Source organism: Hydra viridissima, unplaced genomic scaffold, assembly GCF_058129835.1.
Source record: "Hydra viridissima isolate aposymbiotic clone 2 unplaced genomic scaffold, HvirCarnegie_v1 scaffold_11, whole genome shotgun sequence".
NCBI lineage: Eukaryota > Metazoa > Cnidaria > Hydrozoa > Anthoathecata > Hydridae > Hydra > Hydra viridissima.
Genome location: NW_028324310.1, coordinates 323492 through 339751, shown reverse-complemented (window position 1 = coordinate 339751; position 16260 = coordinate 323492). Strand labels below are relative to the sequence as shown.

At 26.1% G+C, this 16260-nt stretch overlaps 1 protein-coding gene across 5 annotated transcripts; it reads left to right on the top strand.

Annotated features, from left to right (window-relative positions):
* Window positions 1–724: 724 nt before the first annotated feature.
* On the top strand, window positions 725–15527 carry LOC145191041 (uncharacterized). 5 transcript variants are annotated; one of them, XM_090066490.1, is made up of 18 exons: window positions 725–917; window positions 1788–1908; window positions 2186–2246; window positions 3715–3816; window positions 4166–4482; window positions 4719–4777; window positions 5545–5972; window positions 6336–6772; window positions 7746–8162; window positions 8567–9353; window positions 9460–11150; window positions 11310–11424; window positions 11779–11885; window positions 12180–12264; window positions 12363–12643; window positions 14474–14565; window positions 15278–15344; window positions 15428–15527. In XM_090066490.1, exons 2-18 carry the CDS (start codon window positions 1828–1830, stop codon window positions 15503–15505), a joined length of 5205 nt encoding a protein of 1734 aa, XP_089922616.1. In that variant the 5' UTR covers window positions 725–917; window positions 1788–1827; the 3' UTR covers window positions 15506–15527. The 5 variants fall into 5 exon arrangements, with proteins under 5 accessions (XP_089922616.1, XP_089922619.1, XP_089922617.1 ...); XM_090066491.1 differs by having other exon boundaries at window positions 805–917; window positions 6336–6775; window positions 9466–11150; XM_090066489.1 differs by having other exon boundaries at window positions 805–917; window positions 6336–6775.
* The last annotated feature ends 733 nt before the right edge of the window (window positions 15528–16260 follow it).

Below are 16260 nucleotides of genomic sequence, written 5' to 3'. Positions count from 1 at the left end.
TTTTAGACTCAGAAATAGATAATGCCATAGGCAATTTCCGTATCTAGTGTAAAGCTTGCGTGCTCAGCTTCTAACACACATTCATTTAATTATCGGTCTTTCGTAGCTCGTGTTTCAAGGTATATTGTCTTATTGCGTGGGTTTGAAAAAGAGTCGACTTGCGAAAATTTTAAATCATAAAAACCGTGTGGCCTCGTCTCTAAACGTTTTAAAAAGTGTTTATTTTAAAGTTAATGAGCATTCTTTTTAAGTCATTCTTTATTTACTTTTAGTTTTAAGTTTCAAGATTGAACCTTACAAGCTAACGTGACGATAATATTGAAGAAAATGTATTTTTCGTTTTTCTACAACAAAACCTTAGCTCAAAAATTTTCCGGAAGTCGAGAAATAATTTGCGAATACTTACAGAATACTTAATCTTACCCGAACGCTGCGATATTTTCGGAGTTAGAAATTCAGCTTATAGGGATTTGACCCCTGGTTACCGCGCAAAAATAAATTTCAAAACAAGTTTTGAAAGCAAACTATTTTACCTTGTCATCATTATTTAAAATAATGAAAAATTCTATCGCTTGAAACATAAGCACTTCATTTTGCAAGTATATAATATTTGTAAAAAATGAAGTTTTAGAAGGTTTTTATTTATTCTAATGCTCATAATTTTTAAACTATTTTAGTCGAAATGCAACCACTAGCTATATTCTAAAACTGCTCCCCACTATTTAAAAAATGTAAATGATGCCCACCCAGCAACAAACGCCTCTAAAAAGAAAGAATTCTAAAAAAATTCTTAAAAAAATATCACAAGTTTTTGTTTGAACTTATTTCAGTTTTTATTTTGATGGTAACGAAAATGAATATAACAAAATTCCGTTAAAAAAAAAAAATCATTAGAGTGGTTTCTGTTAAACTAAATGGTAAGATTTCTTGTAAAATTATTACTCTTTAAATTCTTTAATCATCTTAAAAAATAATAAAAAAAAAGTAGCATTTACATTTAGCAAACCATGGCCCTTAGTCCTCGTTAATAAATCTAAATTCTCTTTTTTACTTAAATACTTAAAAACTCAAAATTGCAATTTTTCTTGGCATAGTTCAAGGAATACAACACTCAGACTTTTAAAAACATTTGAGATCAGCTAAGTCCAATAGCCAACGTATTAAATGCCTAATAATGTAAAAATAAATTTCTTACATATATCTTACAATTCCTTATTTTGTAAATGCATAAACTATTATACTCTGTAAAAAAAAAAAAATTTGCTCTTTTTCATAGTGGTACTTTTTAAAAATAAATTTGCAAGTATTTTTAGAGAACTAATTTTAAGGCTGAAAGTAATGGCTAGGTTTTTCAAAAAATGTATATTTCACTTTTCTTTCTGTGTTACATCTAATATCATTTCTAGGTACAATTAATTTTGTTTATACGCTTTATGCATTGTATTATTATTATGATATCATAAAAGTTTAATCATAAATATATGTAAAAGTTTAATCATAAAAATGCAAATTTTTTATACACTTAAAAATACACACACACAAATTTAATTCTTGGTTATAAAAATCTGTTCTCAAAGTTGTTTATCTTTAATATGTGAATCTTAGACAAGTTTTATGTGTTATTTTGTTACGTGGTTTATTTATTTTTGATGTTATTAAGGTAAAGTATTAAATCATTTTCAATCACCTGTTTTTTTGTTATATTTTTATAAACAAGAAATGTACTGAAAGTGATTAATATTAATATTTTTGTATATAAGAATTATAAACTGATATACATTTCTTAGGTTAAAACTATCAATTTAAAATGGTGTACTCTTAGCTATAATGAGTAACAAATGTTTTGAAGTTCAATTATCTGATGCACTTTCAACAGTTATTATTCCGTCATACAGTTCAGAGTCAGAGGTTTGCTTAATATTAATATCTGTTTTCTGTAAGATATTTTTATGAGTTTATGTAAGCTTGTGTCTACTTCAATTTCTTGAGGTATATATACTTCCTTCTTACAAAAACTTCTATTCTTTGTTATTTTCATAAAATATTATTAAATTATTTACTTAAGAATTGTTAACGAAATAAAACTTGACATTCGAATACTCAAAACTGCCTAAAATATTTTAGTGTTGGTTAGATTGTAGTTCTTATATGCTTTGCTATTGCTTTTTTTATACTTAACACATAGTATGATAGTGAAAGTAACGAGCTATTTGAAGATATGGTATTTCATCCAGTTTTGAACAAAGGTCAGTTGAAAAATTGTATTACTTTTATAAATTTATAGATATAAAGTTAGCATTTATAGGATGTCAAGAGATTTTTTTTACTATTTTACAAGCAAATTATTATAAATGTTTTCAAGCAAATTATCATTGTAGAAAAAACAGAAAAAAATAAATGATCATCTTTTTATGGCTATAGTAATTGAACTAAACATCAACATTTGGTTTTTTCATCAATGACAAACAGTAACAAACAAAGTACAAGTTTATAAATATACAATAATATAAAAAGTAAATGTAAAATGTTATTATAAAATATATACAATATATAACAAAAATATAATATAAATGTAGTGTAAATATAATAAAAATATTGTACTAATATGACATAAATATAATGTAAATGTAATATAAGTATGAAATAAGTTTAATGAAAACATAATTTAAATATTATATGAATATAATATAAATTTGATATAAATTTGATATCTAAAAATAAGATGACCAACTTTTTTAAAACAAAAAAAAAAAAAATGTAAATAAAGTAAACATTTTATTGTAACAATAACACTTGCAACATTTTAGATTGTAATTATGTTTATTTTTTTTGAAGGAGGGCAGTAGTTATAAAAGGAGGACTCTCCTCCCTAAAGCAGGAAGATTAGTCACCTCAGTAAAAATGCATAGACTAAATCAAGTTTTCCAAAAATCTCTATATTTAAACATAAAAAGTGATAAAGTTTAAATAATTTGCAATAAAAACATCACATACCTTAAACAATTTTGTTTCAACCCCTGGAAAATATTGTGCACTAGTTTACTTATTAAATGTACCAAAAAAAATTATATACAGGTATATAATTTCTTTTGCCGAAATTTTTATTTGTTTAAAACTTTTGGTTAGTGAATAATTTGGGCAGTAATTCTTTTTGATAGTGAATCTTTTAAATAGTGAATCTTCTGAAAAGTCAAAGGTGGATCTTATGATAGTTAATTAGTGTATATTTTTATTCTTTGTGCTTTAAATGACACGATTTCTTTTTTTACAAGAACATTAAACTTTAAATATTTGATCCATCCAGTAAACCATTTCAGATATTTAAAAAATACTTTTGAGAAGTTTATAGTTGTTTTTATGAAAATTATATGCAGAGTGATAGCTATGTTGTTGCATTAAGTTTTCTAAAAGATTTTTTTTTAATGCTAAAAGAAATTTGATAAGCAATTATAAATTTTCTTTTCATTAAATTTTATTTATTGTTAATGGGTAATTTTTAAAAATAACAAAGGGTCAAGTCTAATGTTACCAATGAAGTAAAGGTTTCTTAGTCTTGATCTAAATTAAAACTAACTAGTAGTAATTTAACTTGAAATTCAATCAAAAAATTATGAAGTTATAATAAAATTAATATGGTACTATCAAGGTCAAATGTTTTATGCCAAAAACAGTTTAGCTTCTTTATATACTTGTTTTTTGCTTCAATATATTTAGACATACAGATACTTAATGAAGATCAAGAAAACAGTGTCAATGAAAAAAAAGACAGTGGAATACTTGTTGAAAGTTATAATCATAGATTTGATGAAGAATATGGTAATTATAATAATAAACACAAAGATCTGTTGAATAATTTAAAAAAAAAATTTATTTATATTTTTTTTTTTGTTTATAGTTTTGATAAGTACATTTTTTTGAAGTTTAAACTTCATTGTGAAGATATTAGCCAAATTATTTTGTTTTCTCTGAAATGATGACTTTACAAACTCATCTTATACTTTATTTCATTTTGTTTTAAATTTACTATGTTAAGTCAGATTCCCCAGAGATGTCACTTTTATGCAAGTTACTTTTATCTATGATTTATAAAGGCTTTTAAGATCAAAATTTTTAACATTTAAAAACTTTAACATTTCTTTTCAACACAATTTTTTGATTTATTTAGATAAAATAACTTCAATGGAGAGCAGTAAATTTATATACGAGGAAAATTTTAAGTTTTTGGATGGCATAAATTATTTAGACATTCCAACGGAGTCAGAGCTTGATAGTATAATTGCTCAACTCCCTGTTTCATGTCAAGGAACTGAGTATGTGATTGATGAATCAGATTATCTTGATGAATCTGGTAGTAGTAGTTCATCGCTTCTTACAAAACTTGAGCATACAATGGTTGAACTGAAAGAAGAGAACAAGAAAAAGTTGAGCAATCTTGAATCAAAGAATCATTCTGGAAATCTTTTATCCAATTCAAAATTTGCAGTAAGAAAGTTTTTCTCTTATAAAGTTTACTCTTTTATTGTACATTTTTTAAATAGTCAATTTTATGCAATTAAATGCAAAAGTGAGTGAACCTGGTTTTCATTAACTTTAAAAAAGGTAAAAAAAGAGTAAGAACTTGCCTTAGCAAAAACAAAATCATGTGAAAGACATAATTTTTAACAGTTATTAAAAAAATGATATTTAAGCTCTTATTGCTTTCTATTTTATTATTTTAGGAAGAATTTCAAAAAAATAAGTTAAACCAAGCTGTAACGGCACGGTACGGAAAAGAGTGGTGAGGTTTTTAATATAACATTACATATACTTTTATAATACATTTATAAAATATACTATACATATGTAGTCACATAAATGCAATACTGTTTTGAATATTTATTGCGTCAAGTTGCACAATATTATTAGTGGCAGCACAAAAATACTCTGTTTTTCTTTTTTTTTTAAATCTATTATTTATTTAGGATTTTTTCTTTGTTTTACTGATAAAAGCTAGAAAAAAAATCAATAACACATACAGAATCAGGGGGCAGGGTGGGTGGGTGGGGAGCAGTGGGTTAACATTCTTCATTAATGAATTGACTTTTCTTTAATTTATTCATGAAGAATACATATGTTTATCATCTCAAAAAATAGGGGAGGGGGGCAGGAGGAAATGTTGTTTTAAAAAAAACAGGGTTATACTTACTTAAAATTTCTCCTTAAGAAAAAAATTAAGATTTAAACAAAACAAAACAAATCTGCCACACCTCCTTAAAAGAAAAAGCCCAAAATGGCACAATTCTGGACTGTATAAAGAAATCTACTGGCCAGAATTTTGAAAAATATTGTATGTGTGTTCAGAGGCCTAATAGTTTTAAATAAGGAATTTAGGCAAGATGAGTATACCCATCAGTTTTGGTCCCTGAAGACTAAATCTAAGATGGGTATACCTGTCATGGTAGTGGAGCTGTTAACAAATCTGTTCTGGACTTATACTCATGTATTTACATTATTTATTTTATAGGCTTGAAAAATAAAAATCTAAAATAAGTTTTTTTTACTTAGTTCCACAAATGATGTTGATAATGAAGAGGACATTGAAGTAATGCGTCAAAAATTAAAACAGCAAAGTGCAAGCATTGTTAACACTGCAAAGCAATCTGGAAGTCCTACTCCTTTTGAATGCAAAGGAGAACTTCAAGCTGTAAAAGTTGATAAAGAAAATAAACCTGGCTTTGTTAAAAAAAAGATTAAAAGTCCCGAGATAGAATTTTCATTTAGTGGTCAAGTTCAAAATTCAATTGAGAAGCAAGATAATGTATGTACAAGTACTTCAATGGTCAAAACAGTTGATAGCATGCTTGATGAGGTAAATCGCATTATGCGTCAAGCTGCTCCTGATCATGATAAAAATGTTCTCATTTTAAAAGCTGCTGAAGACTTACCATTTAATGAGTGTTCAGGGGAAAATGGCACAGTTGATCATCAGAGTGGTAATGACCTTATTAAACAATTAACTGTTTTTGAGGAAGTTGAGAATGGTACACTCAATTTTTTTAATAGCTAGAATAAAATACAAAGAAAAATTTATATTTCATTAGAAAAAAGAGATGGAATATCCAGCCAAAAACAAAACAACATTTTTTTTTGCAATAGCTCAAATTTTCTTCGACTGAGCTCTTATTTGTTAATGATTTTGAGTGAGAATTGAACTTAAGGATGTAAAGATGGACACAAGTTTGATGAAAAAGTAAAATATATTGTGAAAAAGAATCTCATAATAATAAGATTATTTAGTATTTTATTATATTTAGTATTTTATTATTTTTAAAAATTTGTTTTGCTTTTCAATTTAGAATTTTCACACCTTGTGTATGGTTCTGTGTCATGTAGTTATGTAGATAATGATATGAAAACAGAAGTTGTTGATTGGTCTGATATTCTAGAAAAAGACAGGGATAATGAAAGAAAATTTGCTAGTCCAGAAAAAAATGTAGATAAAGATGTGTTTGAGAGCTTATTTACGGATTCATTTTTTTCAGCTGATGGAGTAACAAAAAATAAAATATCTAAAGAGAATAAAAATAAACCAAAAACTCCTTTACTAAATAAAGCAAATAATTTAAAAACACAGAGCACTGAATTTGGAATAGACAAAAGATTATTACGAACAAATAACCAAACATTTTTCAAAGATATTGATAAGGAGATAAGTTATTCTGCAGAATACTCTTCCAACACTTATAAAAATATCTCTGACTCTTCAACAGATATACAGGGTGATAAAAAAGAGGTAGTAGTATTTAATATTTAGGTTGAAAAATTTTGTGTGTGTTAATGTTTATCTTAATTTATACCTAAGCTTTTTTTTATGTCTGAGTTGTGTTAATATATCATTTGCATTCATTATTTAGACCATAGTTATGTAATAATTAATAATATTATATGTTAATATAAATTAAACAGTATTTTTTTTTGAGAAGATTATATTAAATTTTTTTTTTTTCAAAAGTTGTAAAATTACTTTAAAGACATACAGAACAACAGAGTTGCAGTTTACAGAGCTGCACTATAGTTTTATTGCACTTCCGTCTTAGAAATCTTCCAGAAGTACGAATGATTCATATTAAAAACTCTGACACAGAAGTTGAGGGAAATAAATACATTTCGCTTTATGTAAACTTACATAAAGCTTTTTAAAACATGAAATGTTATCCTGTGATGTCTTGCTAAGTTTCTAGATGGATGTATAAGCCAGGGTATCCATTTAGAAGATATTACACTTTGTTGCATGTTATAAATTGTTGCAGATATTTTTATGAACAAATACACAGAACACTTATCTCTACTTCATAAACAAACTCCATGTTAAGATTCTCATTACGTGAAAGGAAATATAAAAACATTTCCTTTATGTGATCATCAGTTGCCCTATAATATTATTTATATAGTATTTATTATTATAGTATTTATATAGTATTATATAGTATTTTATATAGTATTATATAGTATTATATAGTATTTATTATTACATAGTGTTTATATATATATATATATATATATATATATATATATATATATATATATATATATATATATATATATATATATATATGTAGCAAAAATTCTTAAGCTTATAAACTTTGTAAAAGTTGAAATTTTATGATAATCATTTTCTTTGAACGACTTTGAAGAATGACTTTCTGAAAATTAATTTTTGATCTTAAATGTTGTTTAAGGCATTTATGTTGTCATTTTTTTTTTAGATCTCTGAAATGAATTCAAACAGTTGCAAAGATGGGGATTTTGATCCTGCTTCTAGTAATACTGACGCTAATAGGAACAAGATAATTTTGAATAAACCAGAAAATGATAACACCATTTATGATAGTTTTATTATGATCTCAGAAAATAAGCAAGACATAGTTCAGGATAATCTACATAATGATGTATTGATTAATGGTGAGCTTTTAAATGCTAATAATATTCATGTAACAGACACCAATAAAAAAAAAAAGAAAAAGAAAAAAAGAAAAACAAACAAATCACTCAGTGGCAATGTAAGCCAATCAGATTTCTCCTATGATACAAACAGTGCATTGACAAATGGTTCACATGTAAAAAATCCGCAAGTCACTGAAGAAAAAAATACTTTAGATTCAAAGAAACTTTTGTATGATCAGGTAGCCATTTTGTTTTATGTTTAACAGTATCAGAAAAAGTTATATTTTTGTGTTCTTAAAAGTTCTTTTTGAGTAAGTAAATTCCTTTATTTAGGATTAGACATTTTAAATAGCATATAGCAAAGTTTCTTTCTCAACAACATTTTGTTATTTTGTATCATATTTCATATTGGTTTACAGTTATACGTAATTGATTTTGTTATTTAAGTCAGTAGGTTAATATGCAGAAGGAAAGGATTATAAATAGTTTTGAATAAATTTTTAAAAAAATTGTTTTTGTTTTTTTCTTTTCTTTTTTCTCTGAGTAAATACTTTTTACGACATTTGAATTTTGTAATAAATTCACTATTACTTATTGATACTAGCTTTAAATTTCTTATTGATAAGTTATTTTTTATTATTAGAGTGTATCGTATGAAGAAGGCTATGCATTTATGCCAGATACAAATAAACAGATTTTAACCTTAAAGATTATTTTGGATTCACCAGGTGTTGTGAAAATCTCAGATTCTGTTTGCCCAGTTGTTGATTCATTAGCAAGTGATATTTACATTGGGTTGGTCACTCTATTCCTCCTTTTGTTGCAAGGAAGTAAATGGGAGATTCCTTCTCAACTCACTGAAATACCATTTGATGTTGTTTCCTTACTTCAAGCGAATTTAGATGGCGAACTTCTGTTAATTGTTGGTATTACTGAGAATCAGAACACAAATCAGCATAAGGTAAAGAAATCAAAACTTGGGTCAAGTTTTTTTCATGCTGTATCTCAGTTTTTAAACACAACATATTTAGAACAAATTTTAAAAAGAATATGGAATGTTGTAGAAATTGGAAAATTAAAACCAATTACATGTGACACTACAATTCGGCAACAATTAGAACATAGGAAAATGGAAAAATATGAAATACCTGGCCATGGAAAGCTGTCATCTTTTATTAACATTAGTCCAGATCCATTTACTCTACACCGTATTTTAGCTATGAAGTCATCAATAGCTATTCACAGAGTTGATAAATCTGCAAAAAGCTCTTTAATGCGATTTGATTCTGCAATTCCTGAGCAAGAGTTTACATGTATAACAATTCAAAATATTTCGTCTATGTCTCCTAAACAATTGTCTTCTTTTATGAAGAGGATGCGAGATGAATCAGTTGAGATAGTTGGTTTAAGAATAGGATACATTGTAAATGGTAGGATTATAATAGCTTATAGTTTATATTTGTATTTAGCAGGCATACGTTTTTAAACATAGTAATATAAAATTTCCTTCATTCTAAATTAGTTTTTACTATTTAGTTTCAGCTAAGAACACACAGAGCATACTTGCGGTTTGTATAAACGAGGTTAGTGCTGCTACAGTCCAAGAAGGAAAACTACTTCTCTGTAATTGTAAAGAGCTAAACAAACTAACTATAAATTTCCATACAGATAAATCATTGCTTGATAATAATGAGGAACCTATAATAAATTATGCTGTCAATAGCAAGATAGCTTATAGGCAAGTTGTTCAGTGGTTTGGACCACATTTTAAAGATTACAATGAAGCTCACACGATGATCAATGAACATAAAATACTGTCTTCAATAACTTGTGGTGCTCAGATCCAAAAGAAAAAATGGAGCATAGAAGCTTCAAACCTATCTCTTCTAGCAAGTTACTCCTATTACTCTTGTTTACTTCTCTCTTCTTGTGTTCCATCTTCATTTTTAGCTTTCATAATTAGTTTTGCTGCAAAACGAGGGTTACAGTTAAAAGCAATGTGTAAACTCTGCATTTCGCTTGAAGATCAGTATGCATGGAAAATAATTACAGAGCAAAATAGCAAAACTCTTTCCAGCAATGGTGAGAAGAAACAGACTTTGTTAATTTTTCATGGAAGTAGTTGTTCTTTCCGTTTACTTGGACTTGTGAAAAAATTACGTCGCATATTAACTGAACCTATAACTGGTGAAAGCCTGCAGCTGTTGTGCAATGATAAACTCATTAAATATAAAGAGTCACATAACAGAAATGAAAGTTTTTATCTCCAAGCTCATTCTACCAAACATTTAGTTTTAGCTTTGGTCTTTAATGATCACATTAATGATTTGTTAAAGACATCAGAATTAATACCCGATCAATTTCCATTTGACTTTGGTGATGTTATTGCTAAAGTTAGAATGAACACATATACTCCTGAACTCAACTTTATAGCTGTTGTAATTTATGGGACAACATTAGTAAGAAGTATGTCAACTTTTTTCAGAATTGTCTTTGGTGATTTATTTTTTAATTGCATAAATGCTTGGCGTCAGATTTCACAGAGCTCTGCAGCATCTTTCTTATACATTCCACCTTTAGAGCTGCTAGGGTTTAAATATATTTCCCAAATGTCAGTAACCCAAGTAACTGACTTTGTTCTACATGAACCTTTCAGTACAAAATGGGGAAATGATACAAGAAAAATGATTGGGAAAGAAATGAACTTGGTGATACTTAGAGCTGTTGACAAGTGTGAAATAATGCGACTAAAGGAAAAAATGGAAGATTTTTTAGTTTTTTTAAGAGCAGATCGAGAAGTTTCTGATGTTATTCTACACAATGATATTGAATATGTAATGCAATTAATGGGTAAATACTTTTATCACCATGAACTTCATGGAGATACTTTACCTGATCAGTCATGTAAACATTATATACCAGTTGATGACACTTTCTCTAGTTTATTGAAAGTGTTCAATTCTAAAACTGATAGTAGTTTTGTTTCATTAGAACATGTTCCCCCAATAGATTCTTATAAATTTCATAATGCTTCAGATATTAGTAATGTTGTATATGAAGTACAGCTCAGTAAAGCACCACTAATGGCCCAACTTCTTTTGAAAAATGAGCAATCATATGTTGGCTTATCTATGATATACAATTCTCAAATCATCTTAGCAATTTCAAAAGCTCTTGTTAAAATGGTGCGCATGGGCTTTCAAATATGCGCTTTAAAGTTCCCTGTGGTATTTTTTTATTGTTGTATTTTTTGTTTTCTCATTAAGTTCTCTAAATCTTTTATTTGATTTTAAAGTTAAATTTGGTATTATAACTGCTGCTGTTACACCAGTTGCAGTTTTCTTTGTTTCAAAATATTATCACAGCACTTGTATTGTTTTATTCAGTTTGACCATGGAGATTTCTGGATGCGTTTAGTTTTTAAACGAGCTGATGCTTTTTTTTTACTGAATAAGCTTCTACTTGATCTTAGGGATTCCTACCAAAGCTTAGTTTGGAGTGGTATGAGGTTTTAACCTAATGATGTTAAATCTTTGTTTAGAATATTTTATTTTAAATATTATTAATCTTTTTTTTATGTTTTACAATAATCATAAAAGAAAAAACACTTTATGTTTTCTTCTATTTTTTTTTCCTTTTTTTTTCTCTGTTGAGTTTGAAAATCAAGGATCTGGAATGTAATAACTATTCTGGATACAGAAGTTGAAATTAGTAAACTGCTCATGTGTTAAATAAGAATCAAACAGAATTAAAGACATTCACATATTCTTATATCAAAGAGATTTTACTTTCTTACATATCTACATTCAAGTATATTTGCTATAAATATTTTTTATTATTAAATATTCATTTTAGTCACAGAAACTCAAAGAGATTTGATATGTTTTATTGAAGATAATTTTAAACGGAGTCCTGGCTCTGGAGGAATATTTTATCCAAACTACTTTTCATATATACACAAAGTGAGTTTTTTTAAATATGAATTTTTTTTTTTATTATTAAAAAAGTTACACAGATTTTATCATGTGTTATACTTTTTAAAAAAAATTTAACCCCCTAACATTTAAAAATTTGTAATTCTAACTTCACCCTTTATTTTGAGGTTTCATGAGTTGCAAATGTTTTAGGGTTTTGATGTTGCTTTGCCAGCACCGGGTTATAGAAGTTTTCTCAAAAACAGTTTTCTTATGCTGCATTTGAGTGCAAGGGTTGTAAAATTACCAGCCAAATAACCTAAAGATTGCATTTGATTTTAGTTAAATTTTGAAGAAGAAACAATTCCTCATGGACGACAGTCTCGAGACATTGATTGGGATCCTGACTGCTCAAGGATTCAATATGGTAAGTGGTCTTCATACATTTCCTTTTAATCTTCCAATTCAAAAAAAAGCAAGATCAAATTAAATGTAAAGCTTTTTTGAAAATTTCAATGTGTTTAGAATATTTCAAGAAGCATGAGCTATCTTACACTCAATCATTTCTATTTTCTCCTTCAATAAAAACAGATCAGTTAACAGTAGTAATATTTACAAGACCTATTTTATCTGGAATTTTCTGTGGAAAACAGTTATCTTCCAAGTGTGTTTTTCCTGAATTGTGGCATCTGTTAGAGTCCCTTTCTTATCGATCAGTGGGAATGAAAATGACAAGTGTCAATGAGGAATTTGCAAACATGATTATTGAAAAGTTTGATTTAGATGAAAATAAGAAAAAATTAATGGTAATTTAATGACCCACCCTTATATATATATATATATATATATATATATATATATATATATATATATATATATATATATATATATATATATATATATTTATATATATATATATATATATATATATATATATATATATATATATATATATATATATATACCAAATGTTCTTTACATTAATTAAATTCATAATACAAACCACAAAAATTATAAATTATAATGTTTATTTAAAATTTGATTTTTTATTTGAAAAGGCTTCCATGTTTAGAAACAACTGAATTTTGATAAAAATTCATTTCAAAAATTATTAACTTTTTTTTTTTTAACTATGAACATTTTTTTAATAAGAAAGTTTCAAGAAGACAGTTAGTATTTGGTGGCATATCCATTTGCCTTCAAAAGTCTCATCAACGAGGCATCGAGTCAACTAAATTAATGAGAACATCCTGAGGAATGTTATACCAAGATTCTTAATCAAAGTATATATATGACCTTTGTTGGTTGGTTTTCTACCATCTAATTGGCAGTCAATGTACTTCTAAAGATGCTCAAGAGGATTTAGATCTGGGCTCTGTGAGAGCCATTCAAGAACTTTGATTTTTTGTGATTTCAAATAATTCTTAACAGATTCGGCACAAGCTTTGGATCATTATCTTGTTCAAAGATCCATTTGCGAGTCATTTCATTCTTTGCATGTGACAACAGAATATTCTTGATGATGACTAAGTAAACTCTCTGGTCCATAATACCTATTATGCAATCAATGGGATCCACTTTGTCATGACTAAAATCCTCAAATCATAACATTTCTCCACCTTGTTTAATAGTAGGTAACTGATCATTTGGATTAAGTCTGTCTCCTACTACTAGATGTTTGGCATACTTAATTCCACACTACTGAACTCTGAACTTTGTTAGAGGAAAGGGATTTTAACCTATTGATTTATTGCAAATTTTATTCTGGCTTCCAAATTTCTTGCATATATCAACAGTTTCTTAACTGGATGTCAGCCATACAGATTATTTTGATGCAATCAACGTTTAGTTGTATTGAAACTCAAGTTTATGCCTTGAAACTGATGCATAATTGTGTTAAGTTCAATAGCAGTCTTGCGAGGATCTCCAAAAATATATCGATCTTTTCAGTTGTAACTTTAGGTCTTCCATTCCAAGGGTTCTCTTCAAAAGCTTTGCACTGACGAAATCTCTTCAAAAGCTTTGCACTAACAAAATCTCGTGGAAACATCATAAAGCTCAGAAATCTTTCTTTAAGACACAGCTTTTACAATTAATTTCCTTATATTATTTGAAACTTCCTTAGCCTCTCTCCTATGCTTTATCATGATGAACTTGAATTATAAAATTTCACTCATATTTCAAGGATTAGTTACACTTCACTGCTTTCAAAGTATCTCAAAATAATCTAGTTACTAAATTTCACAAATATTTTGGCGTTTAATTATGCTTTTGCTTACAAAAACTTGATTAAATTGCAGGTTATGTTACTGTTTTAAACTTTTGAACGGAAGTCTTTTTAAAAAAAAAGTTAAATTTTGATTAACAATTGTAATTTGATAATTTAGTGGTTTGTATTATGAATTGAATTAATAATACAAACCACTAAATTATCAAATTATAATGAACATTTGATAATAATTTCAGCTGATTTGAGAAAGTTTGTAAAAAGCATGTATGTATGTATGTATGTATGTATGTATGTATGTATGTATGTATGTATGTATGTATGTATGTATGTATGTATGTATGTATATGATCATAATGAACATACATTAAACCTTCATTTTTGGTTATATGACTTCTATGCTGTTTAGAAAGCTTTATTATGTAACAGTGATGACCCTTTCTTGGCTGTTGCAATGCTTGGATCGTGTATTTTATCAAATTTTTTCATAATGATGCAAAGGTACTCTTTATTATTATTATTATTATTATTGTTGTTGTTGTTGTTGTTGTTGTTGTTGTTGTTGTTGTTATTATTATTATTATTATTATTATTATTATTATTATTATTATTATTATTATTGTTATTATTATTATTGTAATTATTATTATTATAGTTATTATTATTACTGCTATTATTATTATTATTGTTATTATTACTATTATTATTATTATTATTATTATTATTATTATTATTATTATTATTATTATTATTATTATTATTATTATTATTATTATTATTATTATTATTATTATTATTATTATTGTTGTTGTTGTTGTTATTACTATTATTATTGTTATTATTATTATTATTATTATTATTATTATTATTATTATTATTATTATTATTATTATTATTATTATTATTGTTGTTGTTGTTGTTGTTATTACTATTATTATTGTTACTATTATTATTATTATTATTATTATTATTATTATTATTATTATTATTATTATTATTATTATTATTATTATTATTATTATTATTATTGTTGTTGTTGTTGTTATTACTATTATTATTGTTACTATTATTATTATTATTATTATTATTATTATTATTATTATTATTATTATTATTATTATTATTATTATTATTATTATTATTATTGTTATTATTAGAATTTTATACATGTAATAACAATTCTCACGTTTGGACATGCTATTTTTACATTTAGAAATCTTGATGATAAAGCACTGCAATCTTTAAGAGACTTTTCTTTGGTTTCCCAATCAAGCTTGCAGGTGATTTTTAAAAAAAATCTCAGTTTTTTTTTTTGATATTTTGATTTTTATTTGTTTTTTCAATTAAACTTTTTTTTTTTCAGGCTGAATTTCTTCTCTTGTTATTATTCGATCAAGTCATCCCAAACTGCAAGTTTCAAATACGAACGTGTGTTGTTTGACAATGTGCTCTTTAATAATTCATTATTAGTTGTGTTTTTTTTCTTCATTGCAGCATTTTCTAGATTTGCATTTCAAATTAATCTTGATTTGTTGTTCTTGGTTAAAATTCTTTTTTAAATTTAAGTCCCCTGTTTGCATGTTACTCTCTGAAGTTTCTTTTTGTACTTTTGGATTTTCCAATATGAATCTATTATTTTGAGTTTTTTTTTTTTTAATTTGTTTTTTATTTTATTTTTATTTTTTCTATTTCTTTATTTTAAATACTTGTTTATTTTTTATACTACTAAAAACATTTTAAGATGTATTTTTCCAGTTACTCAATTTCACTTTTTTTTTTCAAGTTGGATTTCTTTGTTACTATTATATTTTCTGATTTAATGCTCCATTGGCATTTTGTTTTTCTTGATGTTAATATGGAAGCAGCATTGGTTTGTTTTAATTAACAATAATTGTAATTTATTTAATGAATTTGCTACTAAAAAAAAAAATATTTATGAAAAGTTATTAGGAACAATATTGGATTTTCACTATTTATGTTAAAAGAAATATTTTTAGTTTTTAAATATTTTAATTTGAGAGATGATATTAATAACACTAAGTTTCAATGTGTTATAGTTTTGTGAAATTAAATGTGGTTTGGCTGGATTTGAGAAATTAAAAATGGCTCTGCCAAATACCAAGCTAAATGTATAAGTTTTGATTTAGTGGAAGGTTCGACAATTATTTATAATTCAATAAAAAATTTTGTTTAATA

What these genes read in the sequence shown, in the direction of transcription:
- LOC145191041 (XM_090066489.1), top strand. Translation starts at nt 1,828, where the DNA reads ATGAGTAACAAATGTTTTGAAGTTCAATTATCTGATGCACTTTCAACA. An exon ending in TCATCCAGTTTTGAACAAAG is followed by an intron (nt 2,247 to 3,714) that starts GTCAGTTGAAAA and finishes CAATATATTTAG; the next exon opens with ACATACAGATACTTAATGAA. An exon ending in AGGGTGATAAAAAAGAGGTA is followed by an intron (nt 6,776 to 7,745) that starts GTAGTATTTAAT and finishes TTTTTTTTTTAG; the next exon opens with ATCTCTGAAATGAATTCAAA.